We start from the raw sequence: 24756 nt of genomic DNA, 5'->3' as shown, positions 1-24756 counted from the left end.
ATAATATTAACAATAATTATCTATAATTTAAAATAATTCACAGACCTATAAATAAACTGGTAGTTAGTGTAGTTTTTTCTTCATGAGAGATGAGGTTTTACGGCATGAAAACACAATCCCTGATCATAATTCTTCCATATGAAAAGCTTAGATGCTATCATTTGCCAAAGAGGTCGATGTACTTTATTATGAAATTTAATCCTTATTTTTAATTATATTTTGAAATGTGTAGAAATAATATTTGCAATTTTATTTTTAGCTAAATGAGGAGATATTGGTTTTTTCTTGGAATTGTCTCAAGTAATGGCAGTGTTCGTAGCAGGCCTAATCGGTATAATTGTGTTCTATATAATTATTTTGGCGATTGGAGTTTTGGCTGGTACCAAACAAAAAGGTTACGGAGAGGATGAGGTTTTATTGGCTGGTCGTTCATTTGGTTACACCATCAGTGCTCTTACACTTATGGGTAAATAAAAGTAATTGTAATTAATGGTTAGCATTAGGTTGATATTTATTATTAACTATTAGTCATAATGTCTTGCTCTGATTTCTTTCCACTCTAAAAGAAAAACACTGTTGATTAACTAAAAAAAAAATGTTATGCCAAATAAAGACAAGGATTTTTCCAAATAAGGATGTCAAATAAACAATATTTTTCATCAATAAATTTTAAAAAAATTCTCAAAACAGAAACTCTTTATTTCAAGTTGATTTCTGGAGAAGTGTTATATTTTATATTTACACTTATGTTATATTATATTTATATTTACACTTATTAATTTTATATTTACACTTATGTTATATTTACACTTTATATTTAAACATGGACAATGCTTAAAATCTTTTAGACAAAGATAAAAAGATCATCAACAAAATCATAAATTAAAACATTTATAGAAACCAGGGTCAACAAAAATAGATAATGACTGTTAACAGGCATAGGTTGAAGAAATCTAATCATTTGTAGTTATAAGTGAGATAAGATCAACAATAACTGAATATTATTAAAAGCCCAGTGTTTTAATTCCATTTCAGAAATCTTTGATAATGAAATAATGCATTAAGGAAAATTCTCCAACACCTATACCTCTAAGCCTTGATGCACAGTGTATTTATCAACAAGAAAAAATCAATTAAAACTAGTTAAAATTATTCCTAAAGCTGCATTGAACCATAAAATAGGTAGGGGAAATCAAACACATAAGAAAATTTAAGATAAAAATATCCAAATAACAGAAATATAGAATATTGAAAATACAGAAAAATACGAAGCAAAGGAACAAAGAGAACAGGGAAGTGTATTTAAAAGTAACAATGCACAATCTTTAGATAGTTTGCAAAAGATCATCAGAAGTTCCTTTCAGATTTGAATAATGACCAGAAATCTATATTTTTGATCACAAAATTCATTTGCAACAGTCATACATCCCCATCTGATACAAACATACTAATCACAGATAAGCATACGTGATATTATCTACTCAAAATACTTAAAAAAACCTTTATATGGAGCTAAGCATTCTAATATCGACATCAGCAACAAACTTAATCGAGTAAGACGTAAGGACATATAAAAAAGACACAAATCAGTGTGGCATCTTCAGTTATTAGCATTGAAAATTAAAAAAAAAATGACACTTCTTTCTATGGTTGTGAATTCAATAAGGTAAAATTTATTAATATAAAAGTGAACATTTTTGTTAAATAACTTTTGTGCTGTAGGTTGGGAAATGACATTGATACTGGCATACTCAAGATGAGATTTTACCTATGCTTGTACAGCAGATTTTATGCAAATTTCATTCAAATACCAATTCACCTAATCCCAGGATTTTTAACATTCCCTTCTCTACTTATCTTGTGACACCACAAATTACTGATTTTTTATAGGATTGGTCTCTTTGATAAAATTAGTTACTGTTGCCTTGTCAGATTCAAGGGCAACTTGTTTTCATATACCAGTCCCGAATCTTGCTAATAAATGGCTAAAAAAAAGGTGATCAATCTCAGGTAATAATTTATAAATCATTGACACAAGTCAACAGGACACATATATTCTACTTATCTTTTGTTACTTAAATATTTTTATACTCAAAGTTAATATAATTGTTTCCATTAAATATAGTTAAATGCAGCAGTAACTCTTAGTTTTTGAAAAATGTTGCATTATACACTAAAGCTAGTTTTAAGAAAGTTGTATGTTTTGTGAATTTTTTTATGATATTAAATGCTAATAATCCAATTAATTTTTTATATTATTTATAACTGCTATTAATACAATAAGCTGTAACTGCTATTGAATATATTTGAATTTTTATAACTTAATACAAAATAATTCAAATATTAAGCCTAGATCTACATAAATAAATGTAAGTTGTACAGACTAATAAATGAATGTTATTTATTGCCTTAATTGTTATTATTTTTTATTTTTTTTAGCAACATGGGTTGGAGGGGATTACATAAGTGCCATCTCCGAAATATTTTTCACATCTGGTTTACTTTGGTGCCAAGTGCCAATTGGATACAGTTTGAGCTTAGTTATTGGTAAGTAATTTTGATATAAGTATGAATGTATCTCAATTAGTTCCCATTTTTAAATTCAGTAAAGCATACCTTAAACCACTGTCAAATTTCCTCATAAAAAAAGTGATTATTCAGGAATTATCAGTTTATGGGGAGGGCACCTACTCAATATTTTAAGAGATTTTTGGTGAAAGAAATGGATTTACATTATTCATGTAAAAATTTATGACTTTTATTATAATTTACCATGAGCAAGAAAATAATGAAAAACAATTTTTCACCACAAGAACAGTGGAATTTTAAAATTAAGAGTTTTAAAAGTATTTTAATTTTTATGATATTGCTCAGAATTGGTTAAAATAAAAAACAGTCTGCAAGTTTCTTTAAAATTGTTTATTTTTTTAGCCAACTGATTGATAGAAAAATAATAAAGATAGGCAAAGTATATCTTTAATTTTCAGCATAAAGATAGGCAAAGTTTTGTTTGTAATAGCATAAAATTAAAAAAAATCTTCTAATGCAGTTAGTTGTTAATAAAGTCATCAAAAAAATAAATCTTTTTAAGTAAATAACAGTTAGTAATCTGCTTAAATCTTCCAATTTAAAAAAAGTAGGTAAGTTAATTTTGATCTAATTAAAAAATGTATATTTAGTTGACTTCAAAAAAATTACTGGCATTAATGTCAGCTGACACCAGGATGAGAAGCAGCGCCAGTAACAGATGATGGTCACAAAGACAATGATGTCTCAGAACAGTATGAAGTTGTAACATTTTTATTACCAACCAAATTTACTTTTATTATACAAAATTAATTTCGTTCATTGTTAAAAAAAAAATGTATATATTGTTTAATTATTATTATGGATTTCATGGACAAAAGCACTGCAGATAATTTTGATCAGCAATTGCTTCACTTCACTCACTCAATAGTTCATAGGATACTGTTAATTAGTTGTATTTTCCTCTTTCAACGCTTATCACTATGCCAAAAAAAGAAAATTCACTGATCAAAGTCAGCTTGACTTGAATGATCATCTTGTTTTTCAGCTATGGAAAATATTTTCATTTACCTGCATACTTATAAAAGATAATGGCTAAAAAAAAAAAAATAAGATAAGAAAAGAAAATTTCTGAATCTAATAAAAGTGTTGTCTATCTACTTCTGGTAAATATTATCAAATTCTTTGTATGAACAGAATAAAAACAACCTTGCACTATGCCATTTATAAAAATTGTGGTATTGATATACAACAGTACTATAGAACCATATTTAATAGCAAAAGAAATAATATAATTTTCAAGAACTCATTTTTTACTTATGTAGTTAGAGATAACAGAAATGAAACCAAAAAATAGTATACAATACAATCTTAATAAATTGTTTAAAAAAAGCATAATTTGCCACTAATATCTACATTGATTGATCATGTTTTCAGTATTATTTTAAATTACTTTTAATATTACTAGGGCTACTGTTGAAAACTTAATTATTATTCATTAAAGAATGATTAAATTCTTAAAAGGTAGTTAATTAATCAATCAGATTCTTTAGAGAATGTTTATCAAGAAAACTGGAAAGAAAGTAATAGAGAAATATACAGAATACAAAGAACAGGATTAGGTGAAAAATACTTTAAAAAGTTTAAAGAACAGTAAGATATTAGTGCTTTAATCAGCGAGGTACTTTCACCATCAGGAAAGGTTCGTGATAACTATTATATTGTAACAATTTTTCTTAAAAATTATGTAAACTTTTCTTTTAGTAATATTGGTAAATAACCACCTTCAGTTGGTTCTAGAATATGGATAGTTTCAGTGAAGTAATATTGTTACTTTCAGATAACTAATTCGTCTGGTAACACTGAAATAAGGAAAATAAATTAAGAATACTTAGTCAATGCCTTGTTGTAACATTTAAGTTTTATTTTTATATATTTAATTGCTACTATAAAACAACTAATTTACACTGGAAACCAATACAAAATTTGTAGCAAACAATATATTTTATTAAATTATATAGTCTAGTGTTACTAAGTACAGATATCTTTGTAATGAAGTAAATATTGAAAAAAAATAATAAATAAATGCTTATTGGTATTTCATTTTAACAAATGATCTCTTAGATAAAACTGTTCATTTAAACTGTTTCTTTTAAATGTCCTATCTAACATAGGTTCACTTCTGTTTGTGAAACCAATGAGAGAAGCCAATTATATTACTGTATTGGATCCTTTTCAACAGAAATATGGTGAAAGGATAGGAGGCCTCCTTTTTCTGCCAGCATTATTTGGAGATGTGCTATGGATTGCTTCAATACTAAGCTCATTAGGTAAGTTTAGCATGCAGAAAACAGATAATTCTCTCAAAAATACTTAATAAAAATATACAAATTATTATTAATAATTATGTAATGAGTTATGACTAATAAATAATCAATAAATAAATATAATGAGAATTCATAACTTTTATTCTTACAAAAATATATCAGATACATTAATTAGCAATTTAATATTACTAGCCAATCATTATTATTAGCACTCATTATTATTATTTCCACTAACTGTTTTAGTGAGTTTAGTCTGTATTAAATGTGACGAATTTCATGCCAAATCTCGTTTGCCACTATCTAACTCAAACCCACTTCTTATTAGCAGAAATAAATTTTGAATTATTTCCATGATTTAAATATATTTCTTATTAATTCAAATAAATTCATCTTCAAAAAAATATATTTTTATTTCTAATCGGTACAAAAAAAACACAGTTAAACTTCATTGTTTCCTCTGTATTAATGTTAACTATTTAATTTCTTATCCCACTTAACTCCTATTTCCTGGCTTCCTTTATCTATCTTAGCCTGCAAGGTTTAAAAAAATAAAACACAAACAATAATATTTTGTAAATATACTTTCTTTTTTATAAGTCGTTAGCCTAATTAATATTCAACATTAATGTTGTTTCTCAATCTGACTTGTTAAGTGACAGTGATATTAATTTAACGTATTTACCAAAATTCACCGATTACAGGTATTCAAGTCCTGTTAAAAATAACTAATTTTTAGTTTTGCTAACAAACAGGTCCCACAACTTCACAGAACAGTTATTTTATACCTAAATATTAATGATACTAATCTCTTATTCAGTCAGCAAGTTTTTTTCTCATTTACGAATATGTACCATTCAGGAGTTAATGTTAACAAAGATAAGTTTAAGAAAATTGAGAAGGAAGTAAACATACAAGAAAACTGAATCAACTGGTTTATTATTTTTTTTTTTTTAACCTCTGGAACCACCAATAGGTACTGCTTCAGAGGATGAGATGAATGATTTGTAGTGTGTGCAAAAAATGCCATGCCTGACCGGTATTCGAACCCAGGACCTCCGGATGAAAGGCCAAGATGCTACCACTCGCACCACAGAGGTCAGCGAATTAGCTGGTTTATAAGACTTAAATACCAGCTAATTGAATGTTCTGAAAAGTATGTTTTTTGTTAGCTGAAGATAGTACTTCTCATCATGTAAAATATGTTTGACTTATACTAAAAATATTAACTAATAATTCAGCAACACTAAATTATTAAATAACAGAATAACACTCATTAAATAATAATGAGTAATCTTATTAATTGCAACAACATTTATCTATATGAGTATGTATAAAAAACATGTTGCGAGTGATTCATAATCAACACCCAGCAAAAACTAGTGAAGATAAATTGATAAAAATTTGTATACACATTCTTTTTATGTTGTAGGTGCACTAAAAGGATTTTTTTAAATTCCAAGTTAAAGGGTTAAAATGAAGTAACAATGAAATTTACTATTTTTTTTATTTTCTCAGTAACAATGAAAAGTTATATGTAAATAGTCTTCAGATAAATATCTAAAAACCACTTTCAGGTGTTTTGTTAATTTCAGTTTTTTGAGGGGTACAGCTGTGTACAGTGCAGCAGCTCAACCAACACAGCCACTGCCACTGTTACTGTAAGTGTGACATAACTGACTGAAAAAGAAATTTACAGGAAACACAAGTAATCATATAGTACAGGAAAAGCAGTGACTGAGATACTAGTATTTTATATACATATCACAACCAATTTAATAATAGTTGGAGATTGGAATGCAAGCATTGGAAAAGGCAAAAAAGGAAATATTGTGTGTGAATATGGGCTGGGCAAAAGGAATGAAAGAGTGGACCAACTTATAGAGTTTTGCATGAAGTATAATTTAGTAATTGCCAATACCCAGTTTAAAAATCATAATAGAAGAATATATATATATATATATATATATATATATATATATATATATATACATATACATATATGGAAAAAGCCAGATGATAACTGCAAGGTATCAGATAGATTATATCATGATTAAGCAAAGATTTAGAAATCAACTCATCGACTACAAAGCTTACCCTGCAGCAGACATTGATAGCAACCATAATTTGGTGATAATGAAACGTTGACTGGGGTTTAAAAACCTGAAGAAAAGGTGTTAGATGAATCGGTAGAATTTAGAGAAGCTTGAGGAGAGGAGGTAAAGCAGATTTTTGAGGATGACATCGCAAGAGGTCTGTGTAAAAAAGATAAAGTAAAAAATGTAGAAGAAGAATGGGAGAATTGGAAATTCTTAAATCAGCAGAAGCAAATGTAGACGGAACAAAGAGAACTGGTAGAAAACCTTGGATGTATTGCAGCTGATGAATGAACGTAGAAAATATAAGAATGCTAGTGTTGAAGAAAGTAAAAGGAACTATCGACAATTAGAAAATACTATAAACAGGAAGTGAAAAATTGCGAAAGAAGAGTGGATTAAAGAAAGTATTCAGACGTGAAAGGAAAATAAACATTGGTAAAATAGACAGAGCATACAGGAAAGTTAAGGAAAATTTTGTGGTACATAAATTAAAATCTGATAATGTGTTAAACAAAGATGGTACACTGATGTATAATACAAAAGGAAAGGTTGATAGGTGGGTTGAATATATTGAAGAGTTATACGGAGGAAATGAATTAGAAAATGGTGTTATAGAGGAAGAAGAGGAAGTCGAAGAGGATAAAAGGGGAGAAACAATACTGAGATCTGAATGTAAAAGAGCGTTAAAAGACTTGAATGACGGAAAGCATCCTGGAATAGACGGAATACCTGCAAAATTACTGCGCAGTGCAGGTGAGGAAACGATAGATAAATTATACAAACTGGTGTGTAATATTTACGAAAAAGAGGAAGTTCCATTAGACTTCAGAAAGAGTGTTATAGTTATGATACCAAAGAAAGCAGGAGCAGAAAAATGTAAAGAATACAGAACAATTAGCTTAACCAGCCATGCATAAAAAATCTTAACTAGAATTCTGTACAGAAGAATTGAGAGGAGAGTGGAAGTGTTAGAAGACCAATTTGATTTCAGAAAAAGTATAGGGACAAGAGAAACAATTTTAGGCCTCAAATTTGTAGTAGAAGGAAGATTAAAGAAAAACAAACCAACATACTTGGCATAGTCCTAGAAAAGGCATTCGATAACGTAGACTGGAATAAAATGTTCATCATTTTAAAGAAATTAGGGTTGAAGTACAGAGATAGAAGAACAATTGCTAACATTTACAGGAACCAAACAGCAACAATAATAAATGAAGAACACAAGAAAGAAGCCATAATAACAAAGAGAGTCCAACAAGGATGTTCCCTACCCCCATTACTTTTTAATCTTTACATAGAACTAACAATTAATGACGTTAAAGAACAATTTAGATTCAAAGTAATAGTACAAGGTGAAAAGATAAAGATGCTACAATTTTCTGATCATATAGTAATTCTAACTGAGAGTAAAAAGGATTTAGAAGAAACAATGAACAGCATGGATGAAGTCCTACGTAAGAACTACTGCATGAAAATAAACAAGAACAAAACGAAAGTAATGAAATGTAATAGAAATAACGAAGATGAACCACTGAATATGAAAATAGGAGAAGAAAAGATTATGGAGGTAGAAGAATATTGTTATTTTGGAAGTAGAATTACTAAAGATTGATGAAGCAGGAGCAATATAAAATGTCGACTAGCACAGGCAAAACGAGCCTTCAGTCAGAAATATAATTTGCTTACATCAAAAATTATTTTAAACGTCAGGAAAAATTTTTTGAAAGTATATGTTTGGAGCGTTGCTTTATATGGAAGGGAAACTTGGACAATCAGAGCACCTGAGAAGAAAAAACTAGAAGCTTTTGAAATGTGGTGCCGTAGGAGAATGTTAAATTCAGATGTGTGGATGAATGTTAAATTCAGATGGAAGTGACAATGAAGAGGTACTGCGTACTGTAAATTGATAAAGAAAGAAGCATTTGTAAAAAATACAGTTAAAAGAAGAGACAGACTTATATAAAGCCCACATAATAAGGCATCCTGGAATAGTCGCTTTAATACTGGAGGAACAGGTAGAAGGGAAAAATTGTGCAGGCAGGCAACATTTGGAATATGTAAAACAAATTGTTAGGGCTGTAAGGTGTATGGGTATACCGAAATGAAATGACTTGGCACTAAAGATGGAATCTTGCATCAAACTGGTCAAATGACTGAAAACAAAAAAAAATCACAACCAAAAACACTGAATGTAACCAACATGATATCATTCCTACAATTGAAATAGCCATTCTCAAGACTATTACCATCCCATTCCAAGATTACAAAGGAAAGTGAAGAGAAAAGTGGTTTCTCATTGTCTTCATTATTGAGCCAAGCATCAGCTCAAATAGAATAGAAATGCAGATGTTCACCTCCACAAATGTCAACTTCCTTTGGTTCATCACAGGAACTGTCTGTTGAGTGAATATCATTATTCTCATCAACAGTAATATCATTATTACTTTACACTTGTCAAGCCATAAGAAAATCCGGGAAAGATAATCTAAAGGAGTAATTAATGTACCCCTTATGTTATAATAATTAATATAAATTTAAGGATACATGCCTTGTTTAATCATTGTTATACTATATATTAATATTTATTGCTTTACATTATCTGTCCAAAAATTTTCTATCCACATGCAAGTGACTTTAGTCAGAGTTATCTTTGAAAGTATTATTGTTCATTATACAATCAGTCCATGTGGTGAACAAAACAAGGTGACTTGCTGGCTTGAATATCTTCTCTATTTCAATAGGCTTAGTTTACTGATATAAAGTAGTATACTCAGTTCACTAAAGAAGTCAACAGAAAGCCTACTTATTCCTCAAGATTTCCTCAATAAGCCCAGCGCAAGATGTTGATTTTTTGAGAATGGCTATCCCATTTCCCGGAGTAACTGTCATCTCATTTGAGGTTTACCTATAATCGTAAGGACCACAGCATAGATACATACTGCACCAATTAAATGCACACAAAATCATTCTATTATAGGCTCTGTCAGTGCGAGAAACAGTCATATAAGTCAAAATGTTATTGGAAAACTGTTTTAACAGTTTATATTTTGTTATATAACATGGTTCTGTAATAGAGTTCCTAATTTTACACTAAATGTGTGATAAATTATTTTTAGTAATAGATAAGTTTCTCTTTTATTTTCAGGCTCTTTTCTCAGGGTAATACTTGACATTAACACCACATCATTTATTATAATTACTGCTAGTTTTGCTGCAAGTTATACAGCTGTAGGAGGAATTTATAGTGTTGCATATACAGACTGTCTTCAGATTTTTGCTATATTTATTGGACTAGTAAGTTACATATTTAATTGTTTATTTTTTATATCGGTTTAATAAAATTATTGCTTATGTTTAGATATGATGTAAAATTGTAGCAATTTTAGTAATTTGAACATATAATAAAATAATTCCATATGTTTGTATTATTTTCAAGTAGAACAAAATTTTCTGTACAGACTACGAAGTATACCACTTCAAACTTGGTACCCAACATACTAGTATGAATGTAACTTTTTACCACTTACAACTCCAAAATGATCAGAGACAAAAATAAAGTTATATAGTACAGATTTCCATGTTTTGTATGTTTCATATAGGTTTTATACATTTTAAAAACAACTGAACCTTTCTACAAATACTGATATATATATATGATTCAAGTAATATATATATTACAAAAACATGCAATTAAACAATTGAACTGGTGGTATAATTAAATTGAAGGTAAGCTTAAAAAATTAGCCAATCACCTAGTATATCTTGTGAAAGTGTGATAACCTCCGTACAGTAAAATTATTGTGGCTCAACACGTTTAGAACTGGGGGACTGCAGAATTATAAAAAAGTCTGCATTACTGGAAAAACCTCCTGTATAAAATTAAGTACAGTAAAGGTTTCTATAAATAACATAAAGAAAATAAGTATTCATCACTGCCAAACCCATATCAACAGCAACAATTACATACTTTATAACTGACAGTATTATTATAATAGCCAGTTATTAAAATGTAGAGATTTACTTTTATCTGCTTTTTATCTTTTACAAAAATTGTATATTTTGTTTAACATATTTAAAGAAACATGCATAATTTTTTTTTTAGCACACAAAATACTGTATTCTTTGATACAGATGTTAACTAGCTAGCTTAATTTTCATTAAAACAAATTTTATTGCAGACTTATGTTGCCGCCAGTCAATAGCATCCATTAAAAGAATGCTTACTACATTTAATTTGGTATGTTTATTGAATGAGCATAATGAAAAATCGTTATGGCCATAGTTAAAGAACATTTACACATAAAATGTTCCCATTGGGTAGAGTTTTGATTTTTCATACGTATAGCCACAAGTTAATATTGAATAATAAGTTATTTTCAAAAGTTGTATATTATATATATTTTTTTACATGTCATGACATATTTTTTTTTTTTAATTTAATGAACCTTTACAAATCTAGCAGTAACAGCTGTAAATGACTGGTTGGTGTTCATTTACAACATATAATTACATCTATACTACTGACTAATGTAGTAGTTTACCAATACAAACATCATCTGGTTACAAAAAACATATAAAATTTCTTCTAACTAATTTCAGAAAAAACAAAGAAAAATGGCATAAAAAAAGAAAAAATTTATATGATTTTTTTTAATTTTATTTTGTAGCTATTATCAGAAAACTTCTTAATCGTTTAGCTATGAGTTCCTGCAAACTTTTCTTAATGCTTTCTGATGCTACAATCATAGGATTCATTTTCATTAAATTCACTTACAATATTATATCTCAGTTTTGCTCTATATGACAGACCAAGCTGATTGTAATTTTACTCAACTTTTTTATGAATGAAGCTCATCATTTGAATTTATTTGTACACTCTATTATGTTAACTAAAGCTATCAGAATGTATAAATGTAAACAAAAAACAAACAAAAATTTGTGTAAATATTTTTATTTACTACTCCACTCTGATATAAAATTGTGATTTTAAAAACAAACAAATAACTATGCCTTACTGTTAACTATGTTAAAGTGTTATTTAATGTTTTTATTTTATTTTGTGAGTCGAAGGAATACTTTCTAGAGAACTGTCTTTGGTACTTTCTATTACAAACCAATAATTATACAGTTATACAGCATTAATAAGAGCTCGATTTTCTTAAACTTGAATCGAAGTATACAATTCTCTTGATCACACCACATTTAAATACATTACAAAAAAATAAAAATTAAATGGAGAAACAAAAGGTAAAAATTACCAAAGCAAATTTAAACATATATACAGAGTTTTGCAGAAAGCATTTCAAACATAATGTCCTGGAAAAATATTATTTTTATTATTTCACAATTTAACCATTAACTGTGTGAAACTATCCAAACTATTAAACCACCAAATGCTAAACTAAAGGACTTCTCCAAATCCTTAAAATTACCTCTTTCCATTCTCTATCACTGGTAGCAACATGCAGTGAAACTGTAGATAAAATTCTTTAACTTAGATGATTACCACTGAAACCAGTCTGTTAAGCTTGGGTTCAATTATTGGTATTTTATCCTTACTTCAAAACTTTCAGTTTCCTGGATATTATACCCCAAAACATTTCATATGTTGTGAAATCATCAGGTTGTAAGGAATTCTTTTTGTAGTCTTACTTCGAACCTCTACTATTGTTACATCCTACTTACTGGCACTAGTATAAGTAAATTTTGTCAAGTATGCTGTTTTCAACCTATTTAATCATTTTCAGAGACCTATTTTATTTTTATTTTAGTTGTAAGTTTTTACAACACACCTCTTACCAAATAACTTATTTTCAATCAAGCTAAATGTAGATAATTATTGGAGAGATATGATTATGCAAGATGATAGGTATCCAGTATAACACATTTAGGTTAACTTTTATGGAATTAATATGTATTCCACACATCTCAGGAATAGTTGGCCCTGAGACTGTACAAGACTGCACTTCATTTGCAATCATACTTCATCCTCATTCATCCTCTGAAGTAAAACCTTACAGTGGTTCCAAAGGCTAAACAGAAAAAGAAAGAAAAATAGGTTAACTCTTTATGACCAAAACTTTTATTTCAAAATTATATGTACCATTGACCTCAAGGCTAATATATCACTTTAACCATTGAAATAAGTAAAAGTTATTTTTCATTAAGAATAAAGGTATCCCTAGAAGTTAAATTTATGTTTTTATACAATTTGAAATTATGAAGTTTAATAGAATATTTTGTTTAACTGTTGGTAAGTGATACACAAATTTTTTTATTAACAATAATCATGACAGTATTCAAATTTCTTTGAAATTCACAGATATATGAAATGCAAATTACTGAAAAAATTAATAGCATTGTAAAAAGGAATGGAGAACCCACCTCAAACAACAAAATTCAAACATAAGAGTAGCCCCCATTAAAATATTGAGAAAATATTTTTAAATAAATAAAAATATATATATATATATATATACATACATACATACATACACACATAAATGTAGAAGTCCACTTTGGCTAAGAGTATTAAAAATTTTATATTCTAAATTTAGTCAATCTAATGTTTACACTAATTTAATAACCTGCTTAATTATTAACCTTCTTGTTGAATATCTATTATTTTTTTGTTCGCAGATGTTATGTACACCGTTTGCCTATTATGATTCACCTTTCAAAGATGAGTGGATAAATTCTTCAACTGATTGGATTGGAAAAATTAAATTAAATGATTTTGGTGTTTGGATTGATGGACTGCTACTTTTAATCTTTGGAGGACTTTCATGGCAGGTATTTATTATTTGGTTTTCAAAAACTATATTATTGTAATTTATATTTCTGTGAAGAACTTTAAATAATATTATCATTTAATAATATTATATTATTATTTCTCTATAATCAATATTTCAAAAGTTTTTTTTTTATCAGAGTAGACAACAAATGACAGGATAATCAAATTATCAAATCTTAATTAGTCAATATAGTCTACAACTTCTGACAGGTTAGTAAACGAAAAAAAATATCAAATATGCTTATATGTACCAAACAAAGAATTTATGTAATTGTTGATTGAAAGAGTTTGCCATGTTTTAAATACTTAATGAATTTATATCATAAAGAACTCTTTTTAATTTCTTTTTATTTCTTACTTTGCTAAATTTATGAATTAAAAATCGAATGAGCTACTTTCATTTACTGAAATAATAGAACTTGAAGTAGGGTTCTAAAACAGTACTAGAAATCTAAACAATTTCAGTTGCAAATATTAAATTTTTGTAAATTCCAATAATAATAAAATAATCTACAAAAAACTTGAATTTAATTATGAAGAAAGCTTTACCAGAGATATATTAAAGGAACCTAGTGAAAAATATATTAACATTAAAAGTGGTACTAAAGAGAGCTGTCAATAAACAACAATAATTTTAAAGTAGATAATGAATACTATTAATGAATTATAAACACGCAATAAATGCACTAAATAAGCAAAACATTTTAAAAATGGAATCCATGTGTACAGTAAACAACTTAGTATTTTTGGTACTGAAATACTAAATTGTTGTTAATATACAATTGTGAATCTTGAATTCTAATACTTATTATTTTAATACATATTATTCTCTTATTTAAGGTAAGCACAAAATATTTTATGATTAATGAAAGTTTGAAATTACAGGGATATTTTCAGCGTATCCTCTGCATAAAAAGTACAAAGATTGCTCAAACTATGGGAATTGCTGCTGTTTTTGGTTGTTTATTGATTGCAGTTCCAGCTGCATTCATTGGAGTCATGGCCAGAAATGTTGGTATGTACATATTCACTGAAGTTTACTTCTACAAATAAAATTATATTAATTTGTTTTACTCTTAAACTAATTCTCTTTTATATACTGCAACTTCATTTTTTTTCTTTTTAAAGAAAACTGTATATTTTCGTATGAATCATGTTTACCAAAACAGATTAATTTAATAATTTTTCTGTTTGGTATTGTATGTCATAAATTTACCCTATTTTGTAATTATGATAAGGACTTAAGATCTAAGTCCAGGATTTAGTATCCACTAAGTCCTGAACTAGGTCATCAGAGTAAACTACCCTGATCTAACCTGGTAGATTGTCCTTTTTTACTTCCCATCTCCGACCTAATTTCCTTCTAGATCCCTTCTTTCCCTGTCAATCCACAAGAGGATTCTTGTTTCCCATTTGGTGGTTGCACAATTAATTAAATGGCTTATTTACTTGACGTTTGCTCATTAAATAAAGCTGAGCCTTTCATTAAATAAACTGAGCTTTGTCCGCCTTCTCCGCCTTGTCCACCTTGTCCCCAAGAAATATAATAACAGTAAATTGATTAGAATGTTGTTAAACTTTCTTATTACTTGTGTAGAATTTAAAATTTAACTTTCATCCACTGACAAAGTTGAAAAATATTTATTTTACCTAAATTTATATTTTTAATTTATTTCTTAAAACTACTTATCTTTTATTTTTATGAACAGTAAGCTTCAATCATTTATCAGGATTAAGTGTGGGATGTACCTTCCAAACAATAAATAGTGTACAATATTAGGTTTGAAGTTTTGATTTTAAATAATGAGTAAATGTGCTAACTTGATATATTTATTGCTTTATCTAGTACCCACACGTAAAGAGAAAAATTATTAAGCTAAAACATTAGAGTTGCCATTGCTTACTACTTTAGGTATTAAATACACAAAAACATTATGTCGTATATAAAATATTTATACTTTTATTTTAAAGTATTAAACAGATATACAGCAGTGTTGTTCTTAGGAAGATATTTAACATTCAAAATGCATATTTACTTTGTAGACACCCTGATTTATCAATGTGAGACATTCATTGTGTCACATTAGTAATAAGTAATGTTGTGTTATTATTTTACAGATTGGGACAATGTGCCTAATTTTAACAGGACAATCACAAAAAGTAATGATGCTAATATTATTTTGCCTCTAGTAATCAAATATCTCACACCAGCGGTAAGCTCTCTTTCCAGTAAATTTTTATTCTAATCAGTATACAGTATTACATTATACAGATCTTACGTATGAAAAGTAGTAAACTTTTCATATATATAATTAAAAAATAAATTTATGTTATATAATACTGGAAAATTAAAATAAAAAGATACATTATATTCGATGATTTATTAAATCATCGAATATAATGTGTCTTTTTATTTTAATAGAATATTTTTATATTCTTGAATTTATACAAATATATGTAAATAATAATAAAATTCATCAGTATCTCTTTAATTACCATTATTGAATACTTTTTTTGCTTAGACTACATTACATTCAGTTTTTATAAAAATTCACAATTTGATTGTAATGTAATACTTTTAAAAAAATGTATAAGTTTAACTACAGAATATGAGTTAAAATTATACTATTTTTGTTTTAATTAGTATTATTTACAAAAAAAATCTCTACTGACAATAATTGTTGAAACTAATGTGAGTTGCAGGATTCAAAATAAAAAATTATGCTGTAAATCTGAAACTTTTTTACTTTTTATTTCAAATTTTAATAATCCACATAATTTATAAATCTTTTGTAATAGTACATTTCAAAAGTGGCTTTATCAAACCTTATTTCTCACCAAATGTATCAAATTTTAATAATTTATTTTGTAGATATAGGTCCTGTGGTGGTCCCCCCTCCCCACGGTTAAATATTATTTTTAAAACATGGTTGGGTATATATTTTTTTTGAAGTCAGTTTTTTACTTTTTTTTTGTTTCATGTTCAACAATGCAAGTACAATAATTTATTTATTTATTTATTCTTTTAAATGCAGCAGTTAAGTTGCTAAATAAACTATACTTATTTGAGTTGATAAAGTCCAAAATTGGATTTTATAAAATGTTTAATTTATAAAGTTTGCTGTCCAGAAGCAGATCTTTGACATGAGGAAATTGCATTTATAATATTGTTATACTACCTTCAGAATGCTTTTTCTCTTACAATAAAAATAGTAATTGCAAAAAAAAAGCTGTGCCTGATAGAAAGAAATCACTTACACACTTCAAAGTAGCTTCAAAAATACTAGAAGATTCAGCTATTAACCTTATTGTAGCAAACAAAAAATAGAATTTTGTTGTACAATCTTATCTTTCTGTCAAATTGTGCAACCTTTTTTTGTTCATAGGTACCAATAATAGTTTCTTGTAACTTTTCATTCAAAATAATTACTGCATTCACAGTTTTATTTATTTCTACTCAACATTTATTTATTAGGTACTAATAAATAAATTTGCTGTATTCCAGATTCTCTAATCTGGAATACAGCAAATTTTAATGGGCCTAAATTTTATATTGTAGTAAGTACATAAAAAATATGGAACATTGCCATCTGAATTACTCTACTCATTAAGGTTGTCAAGAATTATGGCTATCTACACCTGCATAACTGGAAACAAAGGCACAGGATTAATTTTATTTTTGACTGCACACCACAACAGTCTGTTCTGTACAACTACTAGAATAAAGTTACTGTTATAATTTTTGGAAATCTGATAATTATATTTGAATTATTACAAAACCTTTCTTTCTCAGAGCTGTAAAATACCTCAAAATATTACCAATATTTAAAAGATCATTTCACTACTCTTTTCATCTGTACTTTAATTACAAAAAAATCTTTTTCTCAGTAAATTTGTGCTGAAATCCAAAAAATCCTTTTTGCATCAACTAAGTGCACACATATATTTAAACGTGTGTGTTTGTCTGTTTTATATATTCCCATTTTTATCTTCCTCGTACAGGTTTTAATTTTACAATCTCTTTCTACATACTACCAAATTAACTAAACTGGATGTCTTAATGTATTCCACTTAACCTAGTTTGGCTCAACAAGAACCTTTCAGAAAATAGTCTGGTCTCTTATTTGTCTTAAAATCTTTTTATGTCAAATTTTATCAACCCACCTAATTTTTAACCACTATTTCAAAGCCTCTCTGTTCTTTTCCCGACTAATCTAAATAATAATATAATAATATCTTTGTTTTACTATCAGAAAGTGTTATCAAATCAAATATCTCCAAGAATTTTTTCCTTACTTCTTACATTTATATTTAATATTTGTCTACTTCTTTTCTGCACAAAAGTTTCACTGCTAGTATGCTTTTGATGTCTGCCTTACTTCATCCATCCACTGAAATTTTATTATCTAAATAACAATAATTACTTCTAAGTAACAATTTCTGATGTATTAAGTTCCTTATTATCATCCTTTCTGTCACTCTTCATTACTTAGTTTTAGATTTATTTTAAACTTTCATACCAACAGATCTATAACATTCATTATTTCTTCTAAATTTTTTTTTCAGTTTTCATCAAATTAATTTATTACCAGATCTTAACTTCATTTTCTCTCCTGGTTAATTACTCTACTCTCAAATTTTCCTTCAGTTCCCAAACTGTTATGTAGGTTGAAAAGCAATGGGAATGAACTACAACCTCGTCTCACACCTTTCTGAATCAGAGCACACTTTGATCATTTACTATTCTAATAAATGCCATCTGCTTGTTATATAAATTGTCAATAATATTCCTTTCCCTAAATTTATATCAGATAATTCATTTTGGCTTCACCTAACCAAAACTTTTTCTTATATTTCTATTTGTTACCACCACTTTTCCGGTAATTATATTTTTTTAAAGTTCCTTATATTCCTCTTTAAAAATATTCTGCATTTATCCATCAGTTCTAATATAATCTCTTGTTCCACTGTTATCAATTTACTAATACTTTTCTACTAAGTATCTCTTCTCTTGCCCTAATTATTTCCTTTTTTAAATTTTATCTACTATCTTTAAACAATTTTGTTATAATTGCTTCTAGACCTACACCAGCGATTTATTTAAATTTTAACTGTACATTATACTCCCTATACATAGTTTAGTTTTTTAACTACATATTGTTAAAAAACTATACATTATTTTTAACTACACATTATTTTCTCTTTGATCACTAGAACTTATACTATATCTTGAGTATTATCTACTTTTATGCCAACACAGTACATCTTTTTGAGGTGATATTGTATTATTTTGTAAAATATTTACTGTAACTAAAGTAATTGAATTCATTAATAAAGATTAAAATTAAAAAGTCATTAAAGTTATATTATGATTCAGAAACTTAACACAGCTATAATTTAGTTTTAATATTTGTTGTTATCAAAGCTACATTTTATTATAAATAATAAATATATTGTGCTATCCTAATGTTAATTAATAATGTACTATAAAATATAACATAAGTTTCTTTTTTAGTGGGTGTCGCTTTTTGGCCTTGGAGCTGTATCTGCATCTGTGATGTCATCTATAGATTCAAGTATTCTTGCATCTAGTTCAATGTTTTCTCGAAATATTTACAAAATGATATTTAAACCAGTGGTATGAATACTATAGACACATTGTAACTGTATTTTCTGTTCATTAAAAAAATTGCACGTTAACTTAATCCTATTACAAATAGTAGTATTAAATCAAATTTAACTTCATTTAATAGAAATATAATTTAGAGATTAAATTACAAATTACCTTTCTACCAAACTTTTAGCTGTATGAATTAATTTGTGTTAGGAATATAGTGTTTTTAGTTTATACTAAGTTATGCACAAAAAATATTGCTTTCTATATTTTAAATTCAGCAGCAACCTGTTAATAACTAGCAGCAGTAATTTTTAAGTGTGACTTCCAACTGTGTAGAATGCTTATCATCCACATTAAAAATGTTTCATTACTACTAGGATCATCATTACGATGGATAATTTATTTTATTCTAACTGAATTAGCTTTTACTCTCTGTTTCTCAGATGAAGGTAAAGTTTTTAATATTAGACGAAAAGATAACAGCCTACAGATAAAAATGATCAAAAATAGTATTGCTTTGTATTTGCATTGATTGTAAATAACTCATGGCGGAAAGCACAAATGGCTTTTAAATAATGAAAAATAAGAATTTTTATGGTTTACTGGCAATCAACTACCTTATAGTATTAGTGAAATTATATTTCATAATAATGATACTGATTTGAAGGCAGAAATGTCAAATAACGATATAAGTGTATTGACAAGGTGAGGAAAGTTTGTGTTGAAGTGATAGCGATGATGTATAATATTCTACTGCATAAAATACGTGAAATGTTTTCATCTAATTGCAATTATATTTTGGAAATAAAAAGATTTTGTTTGAAAACCACTTTTGTCTCAATGAGACTATAAAAATTAATCAATTGTTTAAATTACATTAAAAAAGTAAAATAATTTTTTTTGAATTGACTATACTATTTGAAGAAATCTTGTTGCTTACATTGTAATCAGTATTAAACATTATTCATATTTATTTATATTTTACACATCTTTTCTCAACTATTATCATCCATTTTGGTGTCCACCCTTTGGAAAATGAGCTTAGACATAAACAAAAAATGTGTATCTACACTGGTGGGCATACCCTAATGATTTTCATTAAGAATTTTCCAAGATATTATTGAGTTTATTAGAAACTGCACTCCATTCTAGTCATTTTCAATCAAGATTTTTAAAAGGGAAAAATACTGATTTTTTTCTGCCTTTTTGCATATGAGCTTGTACACTTATATACATTACACATACAAATCAGCAGACTTATGGTTTAAACCTTATGGTTTAAATTTCCTCTAAATTTTCCAAACATTTAGGCTTTCCACCAGCTACTTGTCTTTCCACCATTACACATGGAGTGTAATAACAATATCTTCTATTTAAATTTTCAACCTTGCTCTGAGTGAATTACCAACCTTGAAATTTTCCAACTTTCACCTGTTACAAAAGTTTCTGACTTCCACACTGCTTTCCACCATGAGTTATTTACAATCAATGCAAGTATTACTACTATTTTTGATAATCTTTATCTACAGAATCAGTAAAAAAAGGCCTTTATCTCTTGGACTGTATCTTTCATTAGTAAAATATAGTAGTGTAATCACCTTTAAAAGTTTTGAAATACAGATATCAGAATATAAAAATAAATATCTACTTAATTATTTATAAAATGTATATAATTAAATTTTGCTTTCAAATGTTTTAACAATTTTAAAGTTAACCAGCATAAAGAATAGAAAATAAAAAGAATATATTCAGTTAGGAATATGTTCCTAAAACAACTTATTCAGTTAGGATGAGAGTGAATCTTACCACATTTACCTTTTAATCTTCAACATACAGCAAAAGCTCAAATGCAAGAAATACTGATCTCTATGAAAATGTGCTGTAGTTGATTTTAAAAACCTTTCAATGTTTGATTTTAAAATTGTTATTCTAAAAATTGTTTTAGAACTTAATTTCTTCAGGTTGGATTACTATCAAATGGGTTACTATGTTTTTAATAGTATTTAACATTTTTTTCAGCAATATTAATTTTTTTTATTGTTAATTATTGACATTTGTATAACTTGATGTCTTAATGATTTTTTTTTTATTCAAAATTATTTTTAAAAGCTGATTTATGTTTTATATTATTAATATATCACACCAAATTAATTTATTAAACAAAATTTAAATTAATTCATTTGAATTAATTTATCAAAGCAAATTAATTCAGTAATTACTAGCTGCAATTTTTATACATACAAATTGTTTAATGCTCATAATTTTAATATGTTAAGATTATATGCATTTTTTTAACAGAATTTATTTTCACAGGCCTCTGATAAGGAAGTGTTATGGGTTCAACGCGGAGCAATTGTTGGAATTTCTATTATTTCAGCAATTATTGCAATAACTGTTGATAGAATTCATTGTCTTACGTAAGTAAAGAAATAAAGAAGGTTTAATTATTATACCAATGGAAAGCTTAATTTATTTAAAGGTAAACTGTACCTACTGAGCTCATGAGGTAAATGTGATGAGCTGTACAATATGCAGTAATTATATTAAACCAGTTATCACAGCTGGTTTTTATAGAAGAAATACTTCAGAAACATAAATAATAATCTTAGCATTTACTTTCAGAATTAGATTAAATATTTTAGCTCATAATAACATGATAAAATAAAAACAATGATGTTGATTTTTTATTTCAATTTTTTTGATTTCAGTTACCTTTGCTCAGACCTGCTGTATATCACCATATTTCCTCAACTTTTACTAGTTGTACATTGGCCATTTGGTGCAACCAGATATGGATGCTTAGTATCATATATAGTTGGGCTTATCTTAAGGATATTAGGTATGCTTATTTATAGAATAATAATTACAAATGTCATTTTTACTGAGTGATGTTACGTGTATTGCATTACATGAGTAATAGAATTTTATGGACAAACAGTGTACTCAGTTTCATGAGGTTTACTGATTTTCATTAAACAAATATACTTATATCAAATCCCAGAATGAAACATTGCAATATAAGACGTTACATTTCTCAATGGATAGTGATAAAATCTGATGATCAAAAGCAAGCTTTAAAGTGTCTCTTCAGATAATGTAGCAATGCAATGTTACAGAAATATTATTGGTCTACTTGCTGATGTTTTAATCTAAGGTTTAAAATTTCTAAAAAGATACTAATATTTACCTTTGGAAGAAAAACTTTAATTAATTTGAAAACAAGTTGTTTAATACTTAATAATGTTAAAGTATTATGATTTTCACCTTCTGTTAATGATTAAAATGTTTCAATGTGTTTTGATCTTGCTGCAAATAAAATCAGTTTGTCTATCCAATGAAAATTGATCATTAACAAGACAAAGTATTTTATAAAACTAAGTTCTTCCTTGTTATCTTCAGTAATAGACTTGTATATGCAGACTAAAAAAATGTGGTTTTATAAACAAGAAGATTGCGTAATAGAGGTTCAATAATGCAATAGGTTTAAGATAGATTAGATAATATTAGTTAGTAAGTTATTTAGAAACTGGTCTTGATGAAAAGAAGAATAATGAGAATAACTTATTTATTTTAAAATTGATAGGCAATCTATCATAAATTTCCTATACCTACCAAACAATCAAATAAATCTTTAGTACAATTTAATCTTTATTTGTCTCTGTATTTGTATGCACAGATATCCACAGATAAGTTCAGTGGTTTATTGTAATAGTACACTTTTTATCTTTAAAGTTAAGTTTTTAAAGACTAAATCTAACTACTGACACATACTGCACATAATTAAAATTTGATTAAAAATAATTATATTCTGCTATAAAGCATGTCCTCATATAAATAATTAATGATAAAGTATATTTTATTAAATCTCATAATATACTATGTCTAATTTTTAATTTTTTTTTTTTTTGTAATCCAGGTGGGGAAAAAGGAATTGGTATACCAGTTACAATATATTATCCGTGGTACGATCATAAAACTGAGAAACAATTATTTCCTTTTAAAACATTTACAATGTTAATTTCATTATTTTTTAATGTAATAATTAGCCGTACTGTGAGGTGGTTGTTTGAAACCGGGGTTATATCTGCTGATCAATGGGATTTTCTCTATGATTTTCCAGAATGTCATTTTACAAAAAATGAACAACCAAAAGAAACTCGCCATAAAGAAGGTATAAAAGGACGTTCAAATAAAGCAGTTCATGATGCCATTTTAGGTAAAAGATGGAGTCAAACAAGTGATGACTGTTTAATAAAAAATGATGATGATCGGTGTTCATTTACAAAACATGACAGATACAGTATTACATATCAAACTTCAACTACATCAGAAGAACCTTCAATATGTATACAAACAACTTCATGAATGTGTAAATTCATTGTAAGGTATACATTATTTATCATTTTTAGATGGCCTTCTATGTTCATTAAATTATACAGCAGTAACTTAAGACATATATTGTTTTATACAATCAAAACCACTTTTATGGTAAAGTACTAACAGAATGTCATTGAAACGGTTATAAAATAAAGTAATTTAGAATCTGAAAAATTATCTTTTGGGTATGTCTGGTGTGATATAGATGTATTAAGGGTAGAAATGCAAGGGATACAAGAAATTATTTTTGTTCCATCAATTTTAAAATCCCTTTTTTTATTAACTATAAATAAGAATTTCTAATGGTTTTAGAGATAGAAAATTGAATTCCCTTACTATTTATTTGACATTTTGCTTTCAAAAGTTATTTCTTATTTGATTTTATAGTGCTATACAAGTACTCAATTATTTGTTTTGTCTTTAAAAATAGTATAGTGATGAATTTAGAATACAATATTACTTTTTTATTATTAACTTGAACAAAAAATAATTACCCAGTTCTGCATGGATGCCTGAGTAGATGTTCTGTGATGTACACATAATCATAAAATTCAGTTTAAGAGAGAAAAGTAGTAATATCAAACTAAATTTTATTTATTACATAATTATACAACCTGAAAACAAACTATAGGCCCAATTCATTCTTAGGCCAACTGAATCTGAATTGATAGAGTCAAGTAATTCAAAGAAAATAAACAACATAAGAAACATGTACATTCAGATGTACTGATAATACAACATTTTGGGTTTATTATTTTAATTACTGATAAAAATTAGATGTAAAGTAAAACTAGTAAGATAAGTATTTTATTTAACTGTTATTAATTATAACATCTATGTATGGTAACAAGAAGTAAGTAATATAACAAGCACTTATTACAATACCTTAGTTCTTAACAGATCCTGTTTGGTTTTTCATATAAAATGGTTTCATAATGCATTTGAAAAGTTATATCAATATGTTGTTTATTCAGAAAGCTGGTTTTTCTTAAAATCTTTTTTGAATGTGTACAGTCTGAG

At 27.2% G+C, this 24756-nt stretch overlaps 1 protein-coding gene across 1 annotated transcript; it reads left to right on the top strand.

Annotated features, from left to right (window-relative positions):
• Nucleotides 1-273: 273 nt before the first annotated feature.
• On the top strand, nucleotides 274-24417 carry LOC142321062 (high-affinity choline transporter 1-like). The gene is made up of 11 exons (XM_075359064.1): nucleotides 274-466; nucleotides 2440-2547; nucleotides 4701-4856; nucleotides 10095-10243; nucleotides 13589-13741; nucleotides 14628-14757; nucleotides 15861-15955; nucleotides 19258-19380; nucleotides 21673-21776; nucleotides 22068-22198; nucleotides 23276-24417. Exons 1-11 carry the CDS (start codon nucleotides 304-306, stop codon nucleotides 23722-23724), a joined length of 1761 nt encoding a protein of 586 aa, XP_075215179.1. The 5' UTR covers nucleotides 274-303; the 3' UTR covers nucleotides 23725-24417.
• The last annotated feature ends 339 nt before the right edge of the window (nucleotides 24418-24756 follow it).

This window comes from Lycorma delicatula, chromosome 3, assembly GCF_047948215.1.
Source record: "Lycorma delicatula isolate Av1 chromosome 3, ASM4794821v1, whole genome shotgun sequence".
NCBI classification, from domain to species: Eukaryota; Metazoa; Arthropoda; class Insecta; order Hemiptera; family Fulgoridae; genus Lycorma; species Lycorma delicatula.
This window is presented reverse-complemented; position numbering and strand designations above follow the sequence as displayed.